The sequence below is a fragment of the Physella acuta genome, unplaced genomic scaffold (assembly GCF_028476545.2).
Source record: "Physella acuta isolate Inbredline_101_S28 unplaced genomic scaffold, ASM2847654v3 ptg001377l, whole genome shotgun sequence".
In the NCBI taxonomy this organism is placed as follows: Eukaryota; Metazoa; Mollusca; class Gastropoda; family Physidae; genus Physella; species Physella acuta.
Genome location: NW_026732892.1, coordinates 667,361 through 693,517, shown reverse-complemented (window position 1 = coordinate 693,517; position 26,157 = coordinate 667,361). Strand labels below are relative to the sequence as shown.

Sequence of the window (26,157 nt, the reverse complement as noted above, 5' to 3'; positions counted from 1 at the left end):
CATCACCAGAACACATATGTTAACGTTAGTAGCTGATGTGTAGACACAGTAACACAACTAAACCTAACCAGAACACATGTGTTAACGTTAGTGGCTGATGTGTAGACACAGTAACACAACTAAACCTAACCAGAACACATGTGTTAACGTTGTTAACTTTTAATGTGTACATCTCGACAATGTGTACTAGGGATTTTGTCTATTGAATGATTTATAAATGCTTTTTAAAACAATTTATCATCTATTAGTTTAAACAAGCAGATAAAATATGTAAGCAGATAAAGTACGTCAGCAGATAATATGCTGTCACGTATACCCATTGTAACCACTCAATTAAAAGACAAAATTGTACTTGTACAGTTAAACTGATATGTCATCTGGGTGTATATACAGAGGTGTGTGAATGTCATTTGAATGTTTTACCGGAAACAGACCTAAACTACACACAATATTCTGTTTATGATGCAAACCAGCGAATGGTTAACACATTTTTTAACAGTGTAAGGGGGACAATTATAACGACTATTGGAGGTTAAACATTATCTGAAATATTGACTGGATGTTACAGATTATCTGAACTATTTATTTGAAGTTATAGATTATCTGGAATATCGATTGGGGGTTAAAGATTATCTGGAATATCGATTGGGGGTTAAAGGTTATCTGAAATATTGATTGGAGGTTATAGATTATCTGGAATACTGTAGCTGTCAATCGTTTTGACAGTTGTTGTCAGTTTCATAGTTTGGTAAGTTACCACAACTGAGTGGACTCAGGACTTCCTTCCCTGGAGTCTCTGACCCGAACTCAAGACATTCAGGCTAGCAGTCGCGCGAAATAAATGCTTCTGTCTATATGCAACAAACATTTTTACTGGCTATAAACTTGTGTCATTAGTTCTGTTATAGTTACAGCAGTACAGAATAAAGCTATAAACTTGTGTCATTAGTTATGTTGTATTTACAGCAGTACAGAATAAAGCTGTAAACTTGTATAATTAGTTATGTTGTAGTTACAGCAGTACAGAATAAAGCTGTAAACTTGTATAATTAGTTATGTTGTATTTACAGCAGTACAGAATAAAGCTATAAACTTGGGTAATTAGTTATGTTGTAGTTGCAGCAGTACGGAATAAAGCTGTAAACATGTGTCAGTAGTTATGTTATAGTTAGAACAGTACAGAATAAATTGTAACATGTCTGGAACTGAGGCATGCTAAAATATCTTTTTATCTCAGCTACCAGCGTGTTAGTGGAAGTAAAGTAAACGTGTACGTCTCTAATTTAAATACCATTGAATTGATCAAATTCTAAAGTCACTAATTCAAATACCATTGAATTGATCAAGTTCTAAATTCACTAATTCAAACACCATTGAATTGATTCAGTTCTAAAGTCACTAATTCAAACACCATTGAATTGATCAAGTTCTAAATTCACTAATTCAAACACCATTGAATTGATTCAGTTCTAAAGTCACTAATTCAAACACCATTGAATTGATTCAGTTCTTAAGTCACTAATTCAAACACCATTGAATTGATTCAGTTCTAAAGTCACTAATTCAAACACCATTGAATTGATCAAGTTCTAAAGTCACTAATTCATCCTGGCCTCATGAATTCGATAGGTCATCTTGACCTGTCTGTAATTATTGTGTGGGGATGGAGCAGGTGCGAACTTGTCCCGCCTTGATCAGAGAAATAAGCCCGCACCTCATCAAGGCATTATGCACGCCTTTCATGTTTAGATGGGCATGTTTTAAAGCCATTTGAATCTCTTGATTCCTGCGTTGATAACCTGAGACTTCAGTAGAGACGGTAACTCGAGAGCTCAATTGCGTTTGAAGCACGAGAACTAGGCATGCAGATTTAAATGTAACTTCTTTACATCAGCAACATCCTACATTCAGACAGCAACATCCTACACCCAGACAGCAACATCATACACACAGACAGCAACATCCTACATCCAGACAGCAACATCCTACATCGAGACAGCAACATCTTACACCCAGACAGCAACATCCTACATCCAGACAGCAACATCACACATCCAGACAGCAACATCCTACATGCAGATAATACGAAGCCAACACTCAAACAAGTAATTAAAAAAGTCAAGTGACAATTTTAGCGCAATTTCCTTATGTTATCTAAAAATAGCTTTGTCGTAGCGTAAATCAAGAGCAGGGTTAGTAAAACCATTGGTTAGTTATTAAAACGTTTTTATTAAATTTTTTTCGGTATTTTACATGTTTTATTTACAATAGAATAACATGAATAAAAACCATTGCGCGCCTAGCTACCGAACGTGATGTCGCAGCCATTGAACGTGATGGCGCAGCTATTGAACGTGATGACGCGTGTGGTGTGGTTGAATAAAATGCCTACTAATTCGGTCCAAATTTTAATTAATTCAAAAAATTTTTTGTGACCGAACGAAAGGATATTTTTGAAAACTTTCTTCTGCAATATTGTTCTAAATTATGGCAGGAATCAAGTGGTACATATTTCAAGTCGCAAAGTGGTCTGGTTGCCGATATATGGGCCAAAAACGGCATTTTTTCGAGGTTTTTTGACTTTTCCGGGAAATCCATGATAGAAACTCGGAATTTTTATGGCCTATGTTTATCCTCGTAACTTGCTTAACAAAATTGCTTTGGAACTAGTCCTCGATATTGCTTCGTTGAGGAGGAGATACGACTTAAAGCTGCGGACACACATCCATCCATCCATTAATCCATCCATCCATTCCCAGAAATGACGAGTTAATAAACGCAATTCTCCAGAATGGAAATTGCGCTAAAAATTTTTTTTTCCAGAAACTAACTTCAGTTTGCACCAAACAAATTTGTGTAAGTAGCTACGAAACAAAAGCGTGCCTCGCTTCAGATCTATCATGTATCACAGTTGTACTCATTTCAATTTGAATCATCTTTAACATTTAACATTGTATTTATTTAAATGACAGCTTTAACAAAACGAATGATGAATATGAAGATTTATCGCAAGAAGTTCGTCGTCCACTTCCTGTTGTCGGTGACGTCCCTGACCTTGGTCCAGTTACCGGCGTCAGATGGCACTCTCTACTGGTCACGTGACGATTTATTTACACTGAGGGGCAACTACACCTGGGGCTCCAGCATCAAAAAGACATGCTTCACTGAGCAGGAGAAGAATTTGAACCTACAGATCAGTAACGCCTACATGAGTATGGTGTTTCCTAGAGCTGTTGGGATGAAGGAGTTGGTGAGTGGGGTCTTTGTGTGGGGGTCTATGTGTGGGGGCCATCAGGGATGTTGTGGTTTTTGTATGTAGGTTGCGTTGGTCTATGTGTAGGAGCGGTGTGGGTCTTTGTGTTGTCGGTACGGGTGTCGCTTGGGACATAGATCTAGTCTAGATCTAGATAGATAAATCACTTGCATTCTTGAATTAGATGATCCGTGAATCTAAAACGCAAAGATTTATGTCTATATCAAATATTTAAGGACTAAAATAGTTTAATAAAGAATCTCAATAATGTATTCTGATTTTAAAAGTCTTTTTAATTTTAAAAATTAATTTTGGGTTTACCTAGATTCTAGATCTATACATAGCTCCCTTCGACAGCCGATATTTAGATTCTAGATCTAGATGTCTAGAGAAATTTATTGTACGAGCCGACCCGCGGCATATCATATGCTGCTATTTAGTTTTTAGCGCAATTTCCATTCTGGAGAATTGCGTTTATTAACCCGTCATTTCTGGATGTATGAATGAATGGATGGATGGATGGATGGATGTGTGTCCGCAGCTTTAAGTCGTATCTCCTCCTCAACGAAGCAATATCGATGACTAGTTCCAAAAGCAATTATGTTAAGCAAGTTACGAAGATGAACATAGGCCATAAAAATTCCGGGTTTCTTTCATGGATTTCCCGGAAAAGCCAAACAACCTCGAAAAAAAGCAGTTTTTGACTCATATCTCGGCAACCAGATTACTTAGCGACTTGAAACATGTACCAATCGATTCCAGCCATAATTTTGAACAATATTGCCGAAGAAAGTTTTCAAAAATATCCTTTCGTTCGGTCACAACTTTTTTTTTAATTAATTAAAATTTGAACCGAATTAGTAGGCATATTTATCCAACCACACCACACGCGTCATCACGTTCAATAGCTGCGCCATCACGTTCAATGGCTGCGCCATCACGTTCAGTAGGCGCGCAATGGTTTTTAGTCATGTAACTCTATTGTAAATAAAACATGTAAAATACTGAAAATTTTTTTTAATAAAAAACGTTTTAATAACTAACCAATGGTTTTACTAACCCTGCTCTTGATTTACGCTATGACAGAGCTATTTTTAGATAACATAAGGAAATTGCGCCTAAATGTCACTAGACTTTTTAATTAACTTGTTTTTATTTTCTACGTTTCAGTAATTCATAATTTGTGAATTCGACAGTACCAATGCTGCCAATGAAAATATTTGCTTTAAAACACTAGATCGTTAAGAACGATACTACCCCCACCCTTCTTTCCCCCAACCCCTACCCACACTCTCCTTTCCCCCAACCCCTACCCTACACCCCCCCCCCGTGAAAGCAGCCTCCTCTTAGTTACCTCCCCATAGTTTAAAATCGTTTCAAACTAAATTATCTGCCCCTTATAGCCGTCACTAAACCCGGCTACGAATGTAAACATTTAGCGTGAACCACAGCTCACCAGACCATGTAGGGGTGGGGTGGTAGGGAGCGCGCTTACAGCTTGTTTTCTAGTGTCTCCCAGAAGAGAATTATATATATAGATACTAAAATAATTACTATTTTACAGCTCTAGTGCAGATTCTCTCCTGTAACCAAATGGACAAAAAAAATCAAACATGTAATAGATAGAATATAGATATAGATAATCTCAGCGACAAAATCGTTGAGCCTCTATCCAATTGTGTCGATAAGAATAAAACCCTTTGGTGGTTTCTCAGTCGACAGAGTCGTTGAGAATAAAACTGACTCTCCATGATAGCAAAGCATAAAGAATAGGTGATCTGAAGACAAGATTCCAGCCATTTTGTTTTGACGAAACATAAAAGCTTGTTATTAAAACGTTTTTATGAAATTTTTATCCGTGTCGGATTTTTATTCATGTCGGTTTTTAAGATGTCGGCCTAGTGCAATGAGTCTATCTTTTTCTAGGGGTACAATAGTTGTATCAACACAGAAGTATGTACGAAGCACGTGCACCACCCTCAACCCCCCCCCCCCCCCACCTCCCCGCAGACCCATCTGACCTCCCACGAAATGACGCTGACACCCCTAAACAAACTGGACAAGACGTGAAGTCTACGATGTGATGTTTATTGTAACAAGAACAGTTTGTAGATATTGAAAGAATTTTTTTTTAAATTGCCACGAAATGATTATATGACCATCGTGTATGTAAATCAAATAAATTACGAATAGTGAACACATAAATATTGTTAGAGAAAGTTTAACAGAAACTTGATACGAATGATGTCATTCTTTCAATAGCTGGCGGCTTGTGTTGTTGACCATCTACAGAAGCCCAGTGACGCCCACATAATGTGACCATCTACTGAAGCCCAGTGACGCCCACATAATGTGACCATCAACTACAGGCCAGTGACGCCCACATTGTGTGACCATCTACTGAAGCCCAGTGACGCCCACATAATGTGACCATCTACTGAAGCCCAGTGACGCCCACATTGTGTGACCATCAACTGAAGCCCAGTGACGCCTACATAATGTGACCATCTACAGAAGCCCAGTGACGCCCACATAGTGACCATCTACTGCAGCCCAGTGACGCCCACGTTGTGTGACCATCTACTGAAGCCCAGTGACGCCCACATAATGTGACCATCTACTGAAGCCCACTGACGCCCACATGGTGTGACCATCTACTGAAGCCCAGTGACGCCCACGCTGTCTGTGCTTCCGTCGTATCCAGTGTTGTATTTCCTCATATTAGGCGAGACTAAAAGATGAGACACAAACACATTTTACTGAAAAGCCAATTTCAACACATATAACTTCTATTTTAGCTTCTACTTATTACAGATTATATTTACAAGAGTGGCGATGGGGCATCTAATGATAACTATATCCAACGATGATTAGATGTTCTACAGTGACCTTGCTACTATATACCCAGTGGCTGTACAGATACAGCTATAGAAATATAACACACTACCACACACTACCACACACTACCACACACAACCAAACACGACCACACACTACCACATTGTACCACACACTACCACATACTACCACATTTTACTAAACACTACCACACTACCACATACTATCACACACTACCACAAACTATCACACACTATCACATACTACCACACACTACCACACACTACCACACACTACCACACACTACCACATACTACCACATACTACCACACAATCACATACTCTACTGACCCACGTCTTGCTACAAAAATAAAACAAAGACTGTACTTGGCACAAATCTCGTGCAACAAACCGGAAGTGCTAATTGTACTCACTGCATAGACCGTGCCTGCAGTACTGGAAGCTGTACCCGGAACCTCCACACGCTGAGCATCTCTCTCCCACCTCGTACGGCCGCGCATCCTCAAAGTATCTGTGGAGGGGACAATGACGTGTTAGCTCTCTAGTACGTACGCGTTAATACAAAGACTATTTCAAGCTGACAAAAATATCTTGTCCGGTATTAGGCTACATAGGTTTGTCGAGCTACTTAAGTACAATAAAAGCATCGCATCTTTTCAGTAAATTTTGGGACTTGTTGCCCAAGATAATATCAGGGGAAAATGTAATACACTCTTAGTGTCTTTTTTATTTATACTTATTGTAATCAATAATTTACGACTTTGGTTTGACTATGAAACAAATTTTTAAACTGGTCAATTATTTTGACAACTTGACAGCATCTATAATATAAGCGGCCAAGTAGTGTGTGTCAGTCCTTCCTTCCGTCATCGCTATAGATTTTGGAACCATAAAAGTAAATATCGCACCTTGAAGTGCTTTTCAGTGCATCGCAGTGTGTAATAAAGTTGGGTTTGTTTATATAACGACATAAATTTATTTTATAGTTGCCACTGCTTTTACTCTTTTGCATAACGTAAAGAAAATAGTAAATACACGCACATTGCTAAACATATTAAAATGATCAATGTCAAATATCATTTTTGTTTATATTCCTAGAAAAAGTGGATACATTTAAATAACATAATAACAGTAGGGTAGAAAAATCTAATTAAACTGTTTAGTAATTTTGCCAAGGGAGGTAATTTTAAAATAAATTCAACTCTTGTTAAAAAATGTGAATGCAAAATCTCCAAGACGGACTAACTATTGTAATAATATAATTAGCAAAATGTGAATGCAAATTATGTAGACGTGTAAGAGTACATTATTGTTGGAATATTATCATTAGCATTGATTGGTAAAATGCTAGCTTTTACTTATTTATTCACTGAACGTACAATTTTACTAATTATAATTTTTAATCAACTATTCCCCCATCATTATATAAAGTCATCACGTTCATTTGGTGAGCAATGGTTTTAGTCATAAAAAATTATTGTAAATTTTTAAAAGTACTGAAAAAATGCTTGAATTTATAAAGTGCAATTTGGTCGGTAAAACACGGATATTCTAAATACTGGCTTTTATTTATTTTAAACACTTAACGTACTCTTTACTAATTATTATTCTATCTTTCGGTTTGCGGACAAGCTAGGGGTTTTGTAGCAGAGGCGTAGCGAGGGGGGAGGGGGAACATATGTCCCCGGGCGCCAAGATGGAAATTTTTTTTTAAATTTGCGGAAGGGGGGGGGGAGGGAAAAGAAAGGTTGGGGGTGGGGGGGGGGTGAAAATCGAAAGTTTGAAGGGGGGATTCCCTATCAAAATTTTGAGGGCGGGGGTGCAATTCGACAGTCTGCAAATCGAAGTTTGAGGGGGTGGGGTGGAAATTGAGAGTTTGAGGGGAGGGGGTTGCAAATCGAAAGTTTGTCCCCGGGAAGGTTCGCTACGCCTCTGTTTTATAGTCATTCAATGAGTAAGACGCGTCCGCCAGCGCTCAGAAAGGGGCGCGATTTGGCGCTACGGGCTAGACTGTGAGCAATATGCCTTTGCATTTAAATTGTGTTTATGTTATCAGTGTTGTGTTTGTTTTTTCGTATGAGTTTTTTTTTTTTTTTTGCGTTCGTTTGTATTGTGTTTAGTTTTGTTCTGTTCCCAAGTTGGTACATTTAAAAAAGATTTACCTTGGCAGAGCACAGGTATGCAGCTAGTCTATACTATGTGAAGACATGAAGATATTACCAAGTCACGACACGACATCACGACACGACATCACGACACGACATCACGACACGACACGACATCACGACACGACATCACGAAACGACATCACGACACGACATCAAAACACGACATCACGACACGACACGACATCACGACACGACACGACATCACGACACGACACGACATCACGACACTACATCACGACACAACACGACATCACGACACAACATCACGACACGGCATGGTATCATAATGATGTAATCTTTGAATGAAATTGCTGGTTAAATTCTTGGAGCAGAGTTCTCGACTTACCGGGCATCAAACAAGCAGGCTATAAAGATGGCGGGGGTTGGGTACGTGCTTTTGCTGAAGTGTTGGCATTTGTTGAGGGCACACCCCACCCTGTGGGCCTTGGCTGTCGTTATCTGTCAATCATGATTGTATGGTCAATCGCAGCAATATCAATAATGATTGAGTGATCTATCTCAGCAATAACAATCATGATTGCATTGTCTAACTGTAACACTAATCATGTTTGATAATCTATATAAGTAAGCATCAATTAAGATTGCATGCTCTGTTTTATTAATTTTAAGCATGATTGCATGAACTATCATAGTAGCATCGCAACTTAAATATTATTCTAACACACATTCAGGTCATTACACCTTACACCTAACCTGGTCAATCACCTTACATGATCCTTACATTCTGAAGTAGGCCCATGTATCTTACTCTGACCACTACAACCGTTATAAGCTACTCACCACTTGATAGTGACCACATGTATATTTATGTGTACATTTTGGCTCGTTGATGTCGTAATCTTTGCCTTCATTCCAAAACATCCAAAAGGCTTCCTCGATGCTATATTTAGAACCTACATTCAAAACAAAAGGAAAACTATTTTTATTTCTAATGTTTTTTTCATAAACCAGCACCTAATACATTCCTTCCTCATACAATTCAAAACATAGTTGTTGGTCTGTTTACTCTCCGGAGTATGGTAGGTCTACCAATCTATCAAGCAGCTATCGTTTGTTTACCAATCTATCAAGCAACTATGGCAGGTCTAACAATCTATTCCAACCACCATGATTGTAGTAGGTCGCCCCCCCCACCCCCGGGACTTTACCCACCATGATTGTAGTAGAGTGCCTCCCCCACCCCCGGGACTTTACCCACCATGATTGTAGTAGAGTGCCTCCCCCACCCCCGGGACTCCACCCACCATGATTGGAGTAGAGTGCCTCCCCCACCCCCGGGACTTTACCCACCATGATTGTAGTAGAGTGCCTCCCCCATGTAGTCCCACACCTTCCAGGTGTGAGGTTTTTTTTTCATCCACTTTTTGGTCATGTTCCTGTGACTGTGGGTGCCAATACATTTCTGGGTCCAGTCTTTGGCGAACTCCTCCAGGTCTTCGTCCCACATCTGAAAACATGGGAATTATAAACTTAAACCACAGCTGAAAACATGGGAATTATAAACTTAAACCACAGCTGCAAACATGGGAATTATAAACTTAAACCACAGCCGAAAACATGGGAATTAAAAGCTTAAACCATAGCTACAAACATGGGAATTATAAACTTAAACCACAGCCGAAAACATGGGAATTAAAAGCTTAAACCACAGCTACAAACATGGGAATTATAAACTTAAACCACAGCCGAAAACATGGGAATTAAAAGCTTAAACCACAGCTACAAACATGGGAATTATAAACTTAAACCACGGCTGCAAACATGGGAATTATAAACTTAAACCACGGCTGCAAACATGGGAATTATAAACTTAAACCACAGCTGAAAACATGGGAATTATAAACTTAAATTACAGCTGCAAACATGGGAATTAAAAACTTAAACCACAACTGCAAACATGGGAATTATAAACTTAAGTCACAGCTAGAAATATGAGAATAAATAAACGTATGTCAAAGCTTAAACTAGAGCTAAACCATAGCTAAAACCACAGCTAAAACCACAGCTAAATCCTAAGCAAAAACCACACATACTGACTCAGGACATACTATTACCAAACTATCCCTAAAAATACTGAGGTTACATGAACAGGTGAACTCTACTTCACTTGCCACGTCAGGTACCAAATCGGAACCTTATTATAATCTGATGATATAAAACATGTCAACAAAAACAAAATAAACACACAAACGACTGACGCTATAAACAATGCTAACCAAACCACTACAACACTTGCCACAGCCACGACTGATGCTATAGAAGAACACTACAACACTTGCCACACACACGACTGATGCTATAGAAGAACACTACAACACTTGCCACAGACACGACTGATGCTATAGAAGAACACTACAACACTTGCCTTACACACGACTGATGCTATAGCAGAACACTACAACACTTGCCACAGACACGACTGATGCTATAGAAGAACACTACAACACTTGCCACAGACACGACTGATGCTATAGAAGAACACTACAACACTTGCCACAGACACGACTGATGCTATAGAAGAACACTACAACACTTGCCACAGACACGACTGATGCTATAGAAGAACACTACAACACTTGCCACAGACACGACTGATGCTATAGAAGAACACTACAACACTTGCCACAGACACGACTGATGCTATAGAAGAACACTACAACACTTGCCACAGACACAACTGATGCTATAGAAGAACACTACAACACTTGCCACAGACACGACTGATGCTATAGAAGAACACTACAACACTTGCCACATACACGACTGATGCTATAGAAGAACACTACAACACTTGCCACATACACGACTGATGCTATAGAAGAACACTACAACACTTGCCACAGACACGACTGATGCTATAGAAGAACACTACAACACTTGCCACAGACACGACTGATGCTATAGAAGAACACTACAACACTTGCCACAGACACGACTGATGCTATAGAAGAACACTACAACACTTGCCACAGACACGACTGATGCTATAGAAGAACACTACAACACTTGCCACAGACACGACTGATGCTATAGAAGAACACTACAACACTTGCCACAGACACGACTGATGCTATAGAAGAACACTACAACACTTGCCACAGACACGACTGATGCTATAGAAGAACACTACAACACTTGCCACAGACACGACTGATGCTATAGAAGAACACTACAACACTTGCCACAGACACGACTGATGCTATAGAAGAACACTACAACACTTGCCACAGACACAACTGATGCTATAGAAGAACACTACAACACTTGCCACAGACACGATTGATGCTATAGAAGAACACTACAACACTTGCCACAGACACGACTGATGCTATAGAAGAACACTACAACACTTGCCACAGACACGACTGATGCTATAGAAGAACACTACAACACTTGCCACAGACACGACTGATGCTATAGAAGAACACTACAACACTTGCCACAGACACGACTGATGCTATAGAAGAACACTACAACACTTGCCTTACACACGACTGATGCTATAGCAGAACACTACAACACTTGCCACAGACACGACTGATGCTATAGAAGAACACTACAACACTTGCCACAGACACGACTGATGCTATAGAAGAACACTACAACACTTGCCACAGACACGAATGATGCTATAGAAGAACACTACAACACTTGCCACAGACACGACTGATGCTATAGAAGAACACTACAACACTTGCCACAGACACGACTGATGCTATAGAAGAACACTACAACACTTGCCACAGACACGAATGATGCTATAGAAGAACACTACAACACTTGCCACAGACACGACTGATGCTATAGAAGAACACTACAACACTTGCCACAGACACGACTGATGCTATAGAAGAACACTACAACACTTGCCACAGACACGACTGATGCTATAGAAGAACACTACAACACTTGCCACAGCCACGACTGATGCTATAGAAGAACACTACAACACTTGCCACAGACACGACTGATGCTATAGAAGAACACTACAACACTTGCCACAGACACGACTGATGCTATAGAAGAACACTACAACACTCGCTACAGACACGACTGATGCTATAGAAGAACACTACAACACTTGCCACAGACACGACTGATGCTATAGAAGAACACTACAACACTTGCCACAGACACGACTGATGCTATAGAAGAACACTACAACACTTGCCACATACACGACTGATGCTATAGAAGAACACTACAACACTTGCCACATACACGACTGATGCTATAGAAGAACACTACAACACTTGCCACAGCCACGACTGATGCTATAGAAGAACACTACAACACTTGCCACAGACACGACTGATGCTATAGAAGAACACTACAACACTTGCCACAGACACGACTGATGCTATAGAAGAACACTACAACACTTGCCACAGCCACGACTGATGCTATAGAAGAACACTACAACACTTGCCACAGACACGACTGATGCTATAGAAGAACACTACAACACTTGCCACAGACACGACTGATGCTATAGAAGAACACTACAACACTTGCCACAGACACGACTGATGCTATAGAAGAACACTACAACACTTGCCACAGACACGACTGATGCTATAGAAGAACACTACAACACTTGCCACAGACACGACTGATGCTATAGAAGAACACTACAACACTTGCCACAGACACGACTGATGCTATAGAAGAACACTACAACACTTGCCACAGACACGACTGATGCTATAGAAGAACACTACAACACTTGCCACAGACACAACTGATGCTATAGAAGAACACTACAACACTTGCCACAGACACGATTGATGCTATAGAAGAACACTACAACACTTGCCACAGACACGACTGATGCTATAGAAGAACACTACAACACTTGCCACAGACACGACTGATGCTATAGAAGAACACTACAACACTTGCCACAGACACGACTGATGCTATAGAAGAACACTACAACACTTGCCACAGACACGACTGATGCTATAGAAGAACACTACAACACTTGCCTTACACACGACTGATGCTATAGCAGAACACTACAACACTTGCCACAGACACGACTGATGCTATAGAAGAACACTACAACACTTGCCACAGACACGACTGATGCTATAGAAGAACACTACAACACTTGCCACAGACACGAATGATGCTATAGAAGAACACTACAACACTTGCCACAGACACGACTGATGCTATAGAAGAACACTACAACACTTGCCACAGACACGACTGATGCTATAGAAGAACACTACAACACTTGCCACAGACACGAATGATGCTATAGAAGAACACTACAACACTTGCCACAGACACGACTGATGCTATAGAAGAACACTACAACACTTGCCACAGACACGACTGATGCTATAGAAGAACACTACAACACTTGCCACAGACACGACTGATGCTATAGAAGAACACTACAACACTTGCCACAGACACGACTGATGCTATAGAAGAACACTACAACACTTGCCACAGACACGACTGATGCTATAGAAGAACACTACAACACTTGCCACAGACACGACTGATGCTATAGAAGAACACTACAACACTTGCCACAGCCACGACTGATGCTATAGAAGAACACTACAACACTTGCCACAGACACGACTGATGCTATAGAAGAACACTACAACACTTGCCACAGACACGACTGATGCTATAGAAGAACACTACAACACTTGCCACAGACACGACTGATGCTATAGAAGAACACTACAACACTTGCCACAGACACGACTGATGCTATAGAAGAACACTACAACACTTGCCACAGACACGAATGATGCTATAGAAGAACACTACAACACTTGCCACAGACACGACTGATGCTATAGAAGAACACTACAACACTTGCCACAGACACGACTGATGCTATAGAAGAACACTACAACACTTGCCACAGACACAACTGATGCTATAGAAGAACACTACAACACTTGCCACAGACACAACTGATGCTATAGAAGAACACTACAACACTTGCCACAGACACGACTGATGCTATAGAAGAACACTACAACACTTGCCACACACGACTGATGCTATAGAAGAACACTACAACACTTGCCAACTCGCGCATGCCTGAGGCAGGCGGCTCCACTATACTCCTGTACGAGTTGACGATTTGGAGGATCCGCTGCTTCTCCTCTGGGGTGAAGGTCGTTCTGTCGCCGATGTCCGTCCGGACAAAGTTTGGTACCGGCCGTCTGAAGATGTCCTCACGGGTGTAGGAGACTAACAAACAGGTGGCTGGAACCAAGATGGCCGCCGTGATGGCCAGGGTCAGGTACCGTGGGGTAGACATTCTTTAGCCTTCAGACACATTTTTTTTTTAATATTTAAAAATAATAAATACATACAAACTGTTATGATTACAAGCTTTTATAAATGCACTAAAAAGAAGAAAATAATACAATTTTTATTAAATATAAATCTGCGGTTACTTTAAATATAAAAAAAATACTTTCTTTAAATATATTAATGCACTACTATTTATATCACTACAGCGGCCCACGCTTTTATTTATAGTTATATAAATAATATTTGATTAGGGTTGTAAAGAAACAAGACTACATTAAAGGGAAGTAATTAAGTGATGATATATAATATTTACAAGTTACATTCTTCTTTCCCTTAGATAGATATCTACTAGTTTCTACGGGGACTAATTTTATAATAAAAGGTTGGAGATTTACGGTTAGATTCTGGAAGAAAATATCAAAATAAAATCTACGGGGGACACTTTCAATCTTTGGAGTATCCCTACCATATACCTCGCTTGAAAATTAACCCTAACCCCAACACCAACCCCACGGCAAGATCCTGTCACTAGATTAACCTTAACGCCTTAGTCCGAACTGTGATACAGGCAGATAGAAACAGCGGCATAGAGCTACTGCCGTTTTATAGACCGCAGACAATTTGATCTTTGTGTAGGCCACAATCATTCCGCCATTAATTAACAACTTCTCGTCGCTAACGTCATTTAGAATAAAAAAAATTTACAAAAAAACCCCTCAATTTCTATTCATGTAACAATTAACGTGATTCGGTAATTGGCCGGCGGTTACATTTTTTGCCCAGCGCTGAGTATGATTGTATCGACGTTAGCCTTACAAAAATATAACCCGACCATTAACCCCAAGCACCCAAGGCTGGGAATAAATTAATGTAGCCGTGTGAAATGGATATGATATTTGCCAGCCTGCGGGAACTGGGGGAGAGGAATGGTACAGCGGGGTGCAGACCATAGCTTTATGCATATCGTATGAGTGACGTGTATGTTTTGAGGCGGGGGAGGGGGGAGTCACGTGACACCCTAAAATCAAGTAATTAAATATTTAATTTAAAAGTCAAAGCTTTGTAACGCCGTTCTATTAAATCGGTTGAGATGGTTGACTATTTATAAACTTTTATTTAGTTCACAATGTCTGTTGGTGGGAAAACGTTCCATTTAAATTCGTCTCCGTTGACAAAGCAAGAAAATCTAATTTTTAATCTAATTTGCTCATTAAAATTTAATCAAGAGATTACTAAATTCAATAAACAAGTGGAGAAGACAGGATAAAATACTAGAGATCGCTTTAACAGCTGACGACACACTCACTTTTTGACAGAGCGTCGACCACGATTAAAAAGGACCGATAGTTGTCTTTCAATGACTGCAAGCCACTGATCGGGTTTCAAAGCAAATATTTTTAGTCGTGACCTAAATGGTGCCAACCTTATTTAGAACGACGTACTAATAAACCGGTAGTGATCTCCCCTAAACTTTCTCGAATATTCTTATATAAAACAACAGGGGATGGTAACTGGGGATATAGTTATGATTTTTAATCCATTTTAAATACTTAAACTTTTAAAAATAGAATAGAATCTCATAAAAAAAACATTGCGCACCAAGCAAACGCCGAATAAAAACGCGTATAATAGTGCGCAATATTATTAGTACTTTAAAAATTTACATTAGTTTTTTGAGAAATCGGAAGTAGCGTAAATTACTACTTCCAGTCAACGGAAATTACTCAAAATTTAACAGAAGGTAGAAAATTAGATCTTTTACTTACATGTGAAATTTCATTTATCTATCTGAAATAGTACTCAAGTTATAGGCTTTTGAAAAATTCAAAGTAGGAAAAGTACCACTTCCGGTTATCGGAAATCGCTCAAAAGTTGATACGGATCTACGATTTTGATAAAATACTTATATATGAAATTTCATCAACCTAGCTGTAACGGTACTCAAGTTATCGTGTTTACACACGGACAGACAGACACACACACACAGACATACGGACAAGATTGCAAAATTATGTTTTTCCGTATCAGTGAGGTGTAAAACGTCGAGATTTGTAAAAATCTCGATTTTTTTTTTTTGCACGATTACAATACTTTCTCTATACTACGTATATACGAGAAAGTAAAAAGTGGAAAATATAGAACGACTTACTAAAAAGTGGAAAATATAGAACGACTTACTAAATAAACCGGGAGTGATCTCCCCTAAACTTTCTCGAATATTCTTATATAAAGTAACAGGGGATGGGAACTCGGGCTATAGACATGATTTTTAATCCATTTTAAATACTTAAAGTTTTAAAAATAGAATAAAATCTCGTAGACAAATTAATTGCACACCAATTGAACGCGAAATAAAAAAGCGCATAATAGTGCGCAATATTATTATTACTTTTAAAATTTACATTAGTTTTTTGAGAAATCGGAAGTAGCGTAAAGTACTACTTCCAGTCAACGGAAATGACTCAAAATTTAATAGAAGGTAGAGAATTAGATCTTTTACTTACGTATGAAATTTCATTTATCTATCTGAAATAGTACTCAAGTTATAGGCTTTTGAAAAATTCAAAGTAGGAAAAGTACCACTTCCGGTTATCGGAAATCGCTCAAAAGTTGATACGGATCTACGATTTTGATAAAATACTTATATATGAAATTTCATCAACCTAGCTGTAACGGTACTCAAGTTATCGTGTTTACACACGGACAGACAAACACACGGACAGACACACACACACACAGACATACGGACAAGATTGCAAAATTATGTTTTTCCGTATCAGTGAGGTGTAAAACGTCGAGATTTGTAAAAATCTCGATTTTTTTTTTTGCACGATTACAATACTTTCTCTATACTACGTATATACGAGAAAGTAAAAATGGAAAATATAGAACGACGTACTAAAAAGTGGAAAATATAGAACGACTTACTAAAAAGTGGAAAATATAGAACGACTTACTAAAAAGTTGAAAATATAGAACGACTTACTAAAAAGTGGAAAATATAGAACGACTTACTAAAAAGTGGAAAATATAGAACGACTTACTAAAAAATGGAAAATATAGAACGACGTACTAAAAAGTGGAAAATATAGAACGACTTACTAAAAAGTGGAAAATATAGAACGACTTACTAAAAAGTGGAAAATATAGAACGACTTACTAAAAAGTGGAAAATATAGAACGACTTATTAAAAAGTGGAAAATAAAACAAACATGAAACTATTTTAAATAAGCTTTTAAAAGCACTGAAAATAAGAAAATAAAACTAATTTGTTTCCTTTAATAATATAATTTGTCGTTAAAATATGTAAGAGTTTGGTCGCTAAAATATGTAAGAGTTTGGTCGCTAAAATATGTAAGCAATATCATGAGCGACTGAAGCTTTTACTTTTAAAAGTTTGTTTTATTTTCTTACTAGCCGTCCCGGTCAGGCCCTGCACTGGCATCTCTGAAAAACCTATCTGTAAAAGACCATAACTTGTGTGTTTAGTAATCAGCATAAACCCGGCATTGCCCACCTTAACCACAACCAACCAAAACACACAAAAAACGCAAACATAACACTAACACAAAACAAACACAAACGAAAAAACAAAAACAAACGCAAAGACAAACCCAACCACAAACACTAAGAAAACACAAACACTAACGCAAACAAAAAAGCAAACGAAAACAAATCCAAACGCAAACACAAACCCAACCACAACCAAACGAAACCAAAACACACCAAAAAAAAAACAACAACAACGCAAACATAACACAAACACAAATACAAACACAAACGAAAACGAAAACGAAAACACAAACACAACCACAAACATAAAGAAAACACAAACACAAAGAAAAAAGCAAACGAAAATACAAACGCAAAGTGTCCACAGTCTAGCCCGGGGCGCCTAATCGCACCATGACGACGTGCGGCGTAACCGCCTGATTCAACTTATTCATAGTATTTTGAACTCACTTACGCAATCGTAGGTACAATTGCGAACACGGGAAGGCCAGGGGCGCCAAATAGCACCCTGTCGGGGTGCCGGAGGACGCCCGGATTTGATTAACTTAAAGACTATAGTAATCTTTCTTATCCATAGTCTATCGCACTGTTTAAAACGAAATTATGCAGCATAGCGCTCACATGATAGCCAAGGGCGCCAAATTGAACCGTGCAGGGGCGCCGGAGGACGCGCCTGTTTCAATTTAGCGAACACAATTATAATACTGCAAGCTTATCCGTAAATGGAAAGAAATAAACATATAGGATTTGTATGACCTGTCTTATTAAATGTTATTGATTTTAAAAAAAATAATTAGTAAACAGTATGTTCAGTGTATAGAATAAATAAAAGGCCGTATTAAAAATACCAACGACATTGCACTTAACCAATCCCCGCTAATTATGTAATTATTTTTTTTCCTAACACCAAAACAAAGTAATAAAAAGTAAATTCTTTCTTCCCCCGATTCAATGGTTTTTTTTAAAGGGAAGTAACTGTGTTTTCCAAATCAAGGGACGTTATGAGAACTAAAGGACGAAATGCAAATACATCTCAGACACAATTTTAGAAATTTCATAAAAGTTGATACTCTTTTTTTTTAAATTTTATGTAATGTTCATAATTGAAAATTATTATTCTAAGTATATAAAATGAAAATTGTTTTAAAGACTTTCAATAGTAATTTTTAAACTCATAAATTTAGACCCTGAGCGCTTTAATAATCTAACACTTGAATCCATCGAGTTTCGTTTTTTTCGTTTTTGTTATATACCTTTGTAATCCTCGATTACAAACATTTTACAAACATTTTACAAACAAACATACAGAATTGAACTTTATATATATTAGATTGTCAGTGCATTTAAAGTGTTAAGCCGACTTTACTTTCCCCGAAGTAAGTCAGGTACCCAAAAGAGCTGGCTGGACCAGTAGCGTAGCGAGGGGGTCGGGGGGCGGGGGGGGGGGGGCATATGTCCCCGGGCGCCGGGAAGGGTCGCTAGGCCTCTGGGCTGAACTCAGTGACGTCTTTCAGTCACAAGTCCGAACCGTGATCCAACTCTAGACTTTCGGGCTAGCAGTAAATTGCTCTACATTTCGACCACGCCGTCCCATTTTATTATATTTATTATATCTAAATGAGATTTAAAACTTTAAAAAAAATTGTCCTTAAACGACAACTAGATACATTCATTCAATCCATTTCCATGTTTGATTGATTGAAGAATGGCAAGAAGCTTAACTTTGAGTTAAGAGTTTGGAGCAGTGTTTCTTCCCGGCATCTCTTCCCCACCCCCTAAAATATCAAGTGTCCCCCGGAGAAAAAAGTCTGGAAGAAACACTTGTTTAGAGGGACGTCCCTAAACGTCACTACTAGGAGGTGTGGTGGGGGTGGGGTGGTGGGGGTGGGGGGGGGGTGGTGGGGTGAGTCGGAATTGAGAAGGAGGAGGTTAGAATGGGGATGGTGGGGGGGGGGGGGGTCGGAAAGTGTGACGCCACTTTTTCGCATTTTAAAAAGTAATGTTAAAAATATTTAGCCCGTATGTCGCATTTTTAAAATACTTTTTTTTTAAAAAATTCCAATAAAAATTAATCTTTAGAGGCCTATTCAATGTTGATCAGGTTCAGTTAATAAGTTTTAAGGAAATCCCTGTTTTGAGAAGACAAGAATTCCAACTTTGAATGAAGTAATAAATGGAATGTGACGTACTTAAAGAGGGCAGGGGCAATTTAAAAATTGTTTTAAAAACGTGAAAAAAAGACTCCTTAACTGTAAGCTACCGTCAGGTGAGGTAATTGAGCTGTCAGGTACAATTATGACGGTCTATTGAAGCAGGTATTTATAAGATAAATGACTTACCCGGTAGTCTATAGCGCTGGTGTCAGTGTACCGCGGGACTCCTGTGTTTAGTAGTTTGCTGCTCACTCACCAACTAGCGACTGCTTGTGTGCTCTATCTTGACATCTATTTAAGTACTCACATCGACCGGTAATTAGGACATACGTCATAACAACTGGGTAGATTTTTTTTTCTCCTGATGTCGCTTGCACATGGAGCTGCAGACATTCATAGTGACGGTGCATCATTAGGCTGGTGTGTGTGTGTGCAATTATGTGTGTGTGTGTGCATTTATGTTTGTGTGCATGCGTGTGCGTTTGTGTGTGCGTGCGTGGGTGTGCATGGGTGTGTGCGTGTGCATTTATGTGTGTGTGTGCGTGTATGTATGTGTGTGCATGCGTTTTGTGTGTGTGCGCGCATTCGCGTGTGAGTGTGCGTTTATGTGTACGTGCGTGAGTGTGCGTGCGTGCGTGTCTGGATGCGTGTGTGTGTGCATGTGTATGCGCGTGTCTTCGTGCGTGTATGTGCGTGAGTGTGTGAGTGTGTGTAAAGTAATTTGTTATAGAACTCTCTACCTACCCGCCACTTAAAAAATAATGTGCTTACAATAATGTGCTTTAATACAATTATTAAAATAAAATGACCAGCCTTCATCTGTTTGTAAGATCTCAATATTTGAAGGGATTGTGTGGTTTGCTGGACATATGGCAGTTTTTTGAGGTACGATAGTCTTGAATTAAGTGGCTCAATGTCTAACTGTGAGCAGGTTATTTTGTTTCAGTTTTAATATTAGCAAACAGATAGCCATTTTGGTTTGCTATAATTTGAATGCAATAGTTCATACCTTGCCTGTTCGATATGCTTCTATTTCAACAAAGAACGAATCATTCCACATGACTTGAGATAAAAGTGCCCTGAACCCTGCCCATTGTCCCTGGACTCATGGTGTGCATCCCAGTTTGTATTTCACTGATAGATTGAGCATTACCAATAGTTACAGTTGAATGTGTTCTGTTCCATCAACAGCACATGAACATTGAGACTTGATTAGTTTGATCTGGTAACAGCAGTTTTATTTTATCATAGCGTATTTCTGAACGAAGACAAACGTAGTTGTTCCGTGTGTTATTTCATTATTAAAATTTATATCTTTTACTTGTATGTAAAATTTTCATTTATCTATCCAAACAAGTTAATAAAAAGTCTAGTGACAATTTAAGCGCAATTTCCTTAATTAACATGCGTCAAGTAGACGTTACCTCTCACTAGCGACTGTCTGAGCCGGTGTGCTTGGTTTGGAACTTCACCGCTTCGCTTCTTCTAGTGGTGAGACGCGAAGGGATGACGGTGGTAGAAATATTTGTATATTCTTAGTAATCTTAGCCAATAATACAAATTAGAAGAGATTAATTTTTTGTGACCGAACGAAAGGATATGTTTGAAAACTTTCTTTGGCAATATTGTTCTAAATTATGGCAGGAATCCATTGGTAAATGTTTCAAGTCGCTAAGTGGTCTGGTTGCCGAGACATGGGCCAAAAACTGATTTTTTTCCAGGTTTTTTGACTTTTCCGGGAAATCCAGGAAGGAATTCCGGGAATTTTTTTGGCCTATGTTCATCCTCGGAACTTGCTTAACATATTTGCTTTGGAACTAGTCCTCGATATTGCTTCGTTGAGGAGGAGATACGATTTTGATAAAATACTTATATATAAAATTCCATCAATTTTAGCTGTAACGGTACTCAAGTTATCGTGTTTACACACACACACAGACATACGGACAAGATTGCAAAATTATGTTTTTCCGTATCAGTGGAGATTTGTAAAAATCGCGATTTTTTTTTGCACGATTACAAGACTTTCTCTATACTTCGTATATACGAGAAAGTAAAAAGAAAAGCAAGCTGAAATCAGAGTCAATGGTCTCAATGGCAGTTGACACGTATACTTAATTGTATTGGAGGGGATCCCTTCAAACACTAAAATTAAGATCGATGAAGAAGAGAAGAAGAAGAAGGTTAGATGTGTGTATCCAATTTACCCCTCATTGAACACAATTGACAGCTTTTTAAATTAGCAGTTTTGTAAATATCGGTGTCGAATGTTCCTATAAGTTATAAATAATCCGTTAATATCTTGAATGGTATGCTGATTAGGATATATATATATATATATATATATATATATATATATATATATATATATATATATATATATATAATCAGGGGCCCCCAAAAAGTTTCAGCCCGGGGCCCCGCCCAAGCTTAATCCGCCCCTGGATACGCCTCTGATACAACAAATGGTCGACCAGACAAAACAATTTTTTCCACACGCGTCCACTTTGGACAACCCCTCCTTCCCCACTCCCTGAACTGAACTTCCTCACAACAGTCCACTCAGACCTAATTTCTACAAAACTCATTCAAAAACATATTTTGTTTATGTATTACGCAATGATCAAATATAAACCCAAAACATGTGTTAGGGGGTATTTAGTTGTTCGCTGGAAGTGTTATCATCTGCTATCCCACTTCTGACACCAAATGTAAGGGGAGGGTTGTTTTGTTTTTAACCGATTAAAAGAGAGAGATGGTAAGATGGTATTGTTCTCTCAAATCCGTGCATTCCCTTATGAAACAGGGAAGGTTTACCAGACCTGAGCAAAACTAATTACTACATACAGTTTACAACATTAACATTAAGCTAAAAAATAAAAATTGGTAAACACACATAATATGCATTTATTTAACTTCATCCTACTTCACAAAAAATGTATTTTACATGCAAAAAAACAAAAGAATACAAATAAGACCTGGCCAGTCTTCATAATCAAGGAAACATCCCTTGAATTCTTAATACATGTAAAAAAAAAATAAATAAATCACATTTTTAGATACAACCACAATTTTATCCTTTCATGAATGTATACGAGTTCCTTACACGACCCAGTTCGTCACACACAAAAGGCAGGGTGATTCCCCAGCCACAAGGACAACATATCCGTCCTCCAAAACAAACATCTGGTCCAAGAACTCGACATTTGGCCAAAAGTACAATATCGGGCCACTGGAACGAGACATTTGGCCACTGGTCTCAACATCAGGTCACATATGTACAGGAACCAGGCGTTGGGCCGCTGGTGTAAACACCAGGCCATATCAACAATACCTCAGCTGGGCCAATAAGCCAGCCTTACTGGCCAGCTCTAAAGGCTGCCACCATCCGAGGCCTAGACCCTAGTGTCTAGCCTATGTGTGTGTGTCGAGAGAGAGAGAGAGAGAGAGAGACCTTACACAACCACCCTTCCTCATTTATAGGCTGTGCAACCAAACTTTTTCCCATCCTTTCAAACCACATGCATGACCCGATCTGACACAGGTCCCATAACTTAAACGAGGCGACCGTTGGGGAGACAGGGCATTAAATTGAAACACAAAGCATGCACACACCTAGGGTCCGGTCAAGCTGATCTACGGCCACAGTCCACGACTGTGACCGCTCGTAAATTTACCTGGTGACACCCCAAGCAGATCAGCGTGTGTGAGACTCGAACGCCATCTCGTGAGAAGGGATGGGGGACATTAGCACCAGCCAGCTACTACCCAACACAATAAAAATATAACCACAAAAAAAACAAGCAACCTATTTACACGAATAAAATAACCAACTAATAATAGAGTACCAGCTAACACATGCATAGATTTACTCTCCTCGGAACTAGGAGCCTATCTGGTTTCTTTATTAGTCGCTTGGTACAGAGGTACGATGTTTAAAATTAACCACACCATGATTTAATGACATGCTCAGCTGTTGTGTTTAAAAGTTAAACCTGAGCACAGAAGATTAAACCTATGCATTTAGCATACTAATTACATGTTTGGTGTTAGTTTTGTAGATGAGTAGGTCTATATCGATGTAGATTTAACATACGGATGTCAACATCCATATTTACGCCACTGTTCCCTACCTAGTGACGCCACTGTTTCCTACCTAGTGAAGCCACTATTTCATAGACCCCTCGGTATATATATAAAAAGTATGAGGGGGGGGGGGGGGTGCAAATCGAAAGTTTGAGGGGGGGGGGTGCAAATCGAAAGTTTGAGGGGGGGGGGGTGCAAATCAAAAGTTTGAGGGGGGGTGCAAATCGAAAGTTTGTCCCCGGGTAAAAATTGGAACCCCCCCCCCCTGAGACGATCCTGGCTACGCCACTGTACCTAGTGCAGCAACTGTTCCCTACAGTTTCTCACGACTCCTCGCGTCTGGCGTGGTGCAGCAAAACCTCCACCCCACCCAGCACTTCTACACTACCCCCCCCCATCCTTTCCGGACAATAATTCATGCAATACTCACATTAATTACTTAATTAGCATAGGTTAACGAGCTCAATCTCCTTTTATGGAATGTTAACGAGGTGCATATCTGTAGGTCAGTGTGGGATTGAGATACCTAGAATCCAATCAATTTTTTTCATTGCTTCTAATACATTCATCCCGTCTAACCCTAATACTAATAGAATACCGTTTTTTTTAATACCCTAAAATCTATGGTATACCGTTTACTCTCAAATCTATGATGTACCGTTGACTAATTTATACCTAATTGAACTTTGTACAAGAGAGCTAACCTCACTCAAAGGAGTATTAAAATATCTTGATGATCTTACCTTAGTTAATTAATTGTATGGCATTATTTTTACCGTCGGTGAAATTCGCCGCATATGGCGACCATTATGATGCTACTTGATGTATGCTGTTAATGGGGGGATTGTAAGTATTGTGACCCTATTTAAGACTATGGGTGGTGAAGGCAGGGGGTCAGGGGGGACGGGGCAGGGGGGCAGGGGGTGGGGGTTGAATGTGGAGCAGGCAGGGTGTGTTAGACACCGGAAATAAAAGTTGTTAAAGCTATTGCTAAAGGTCATATATACATATATATATATATATATATATATATATATATATATATATATATATATATGCATCATTATTTAACAACCATTTAAAAACTTGAACCCTCCACACAAAACTAAGACGTAATATTAAGCGTTATTAAAAGCAGTCTATTTTTAAACCAATTAGGTTTCATCCACTTGATGTCAGAGTGTAAACAAGCTGTTTTGTCTGGTCTAGTTGTGCTTTCATAATACTAGACATGTGTGCGTGCTCATCATGTGCCCGTGCTGCAGTGGCGGAACTAGACAAAAAGGGCCACCCTGCAAATAAAATGTCTGCCCCCCCATAATATATATATATATATATATATATATATATATATATATATATATATATATATATATATATATATATATATATTTATATTTATATTTATATATATATATATATATATATATATATATATATATATATATATATATATATATATATATATATATATATACAAACACAGAATACAAACATTGGATACTCATTTCTGGCCTGATCGAGTTTTCAATTTAAACAAATTACAACATGTCATGTATGTGAGTGTATTAGTCTGTTTTGAATTATTTATTTTTTAAAATTGAGAACTAGTTTATTCAATATGTTTGCCTACCCTCTATTTTTTTAGTCGGTCAAAAGAATATAATTTATAAAATGTGAAAGCTCTGTATGTGTAGTGGTTTCTCGTGTTATGTTTTATTTTTTATGTTTTTTGTATTTATATTATTTGCTTTAAATATAGAATCTATTTCCTTTTTATGCTAAGTCATTCTTTAGTTGTTTTTTTTT

The 26,157-nt window shown here is 38.6% G+C and overlaps 1 protein-coding gene across 3 annotated transcripts; it reads right to left on the bottom strand.

Annotated features, from left to right (window-relative positions):
- Window positions 1-5,327: 5,327 nt before the first annotated feature.
- Window positions 5,328-20,568, bottom strand: LOC131927159 (GLIPR1-like protein 1). Of its 3 annotated transcripts, none has more exons than XM_059282880.1 (7): window positions 20,449-20,568; window positions 14,363-14,607; window positions 9,592-9,748; window positions 9,082-9,194; window positions 8,627-8,739; window positions 6,526-6,623; window positions 5,328-5,984 (listed from the first exon to the last, which is right to left on the bottom strand). In XM_059282880.1, exons 2-7 carry the CDS (start codon window positions 14,597-14,599, stop codon window positions 5,908-5,910), a joined length of 795 nt encoding a protein of 264 aa, XP_059138863.1. In that variant the 5' UTR covers window positions 14,600-14,607; window positions 20,449-20,568; the 3' UTR covers window positions 5,328-5,907. The 3 variants fall into 3 exon arrangements, with proteins under 3 accessions (XP_059138863.1, XP_059138864.1, XP_059138865.1); XM_059282881.1 differs by lacking the exon at window positions 20,449-20,568 and adding an exon at window positions 15,134-15,166; XM_059282882.1 differs by lacking the exon at window positions 20,449-20,568 and adding an exon at window positions 15,069-15,088.
- Between the last annotated feature and the right edge of the window lie 5,589 nt (window positions 20,569-26,157).

Excerpts from the sequence above, each read along its gene's own strand:
- LOC131927159 (XM_059282880.1), bottom strand. The coding sequence starts at position 14,599 with ATGTCTACCCCACGGTACCTGACCCTGGCCATCACGGCGGCCATCTTG. Across the intron at positions 9,195-9,591 it reads GGCACTCTACTACAATCATG|GTTCTAAATATAGCATCGAG; the intron begins GTGGGTAAAGTC and ends TTTTGAATGTAG. Across the intron at positions 5,985-6,525 it reads CTGCAGGCACGGTCTATGCA|TCTCGCCTAATATGAGGAAA; the intron begins GTGAGTACAATT and ends CTCATCTTTTAG.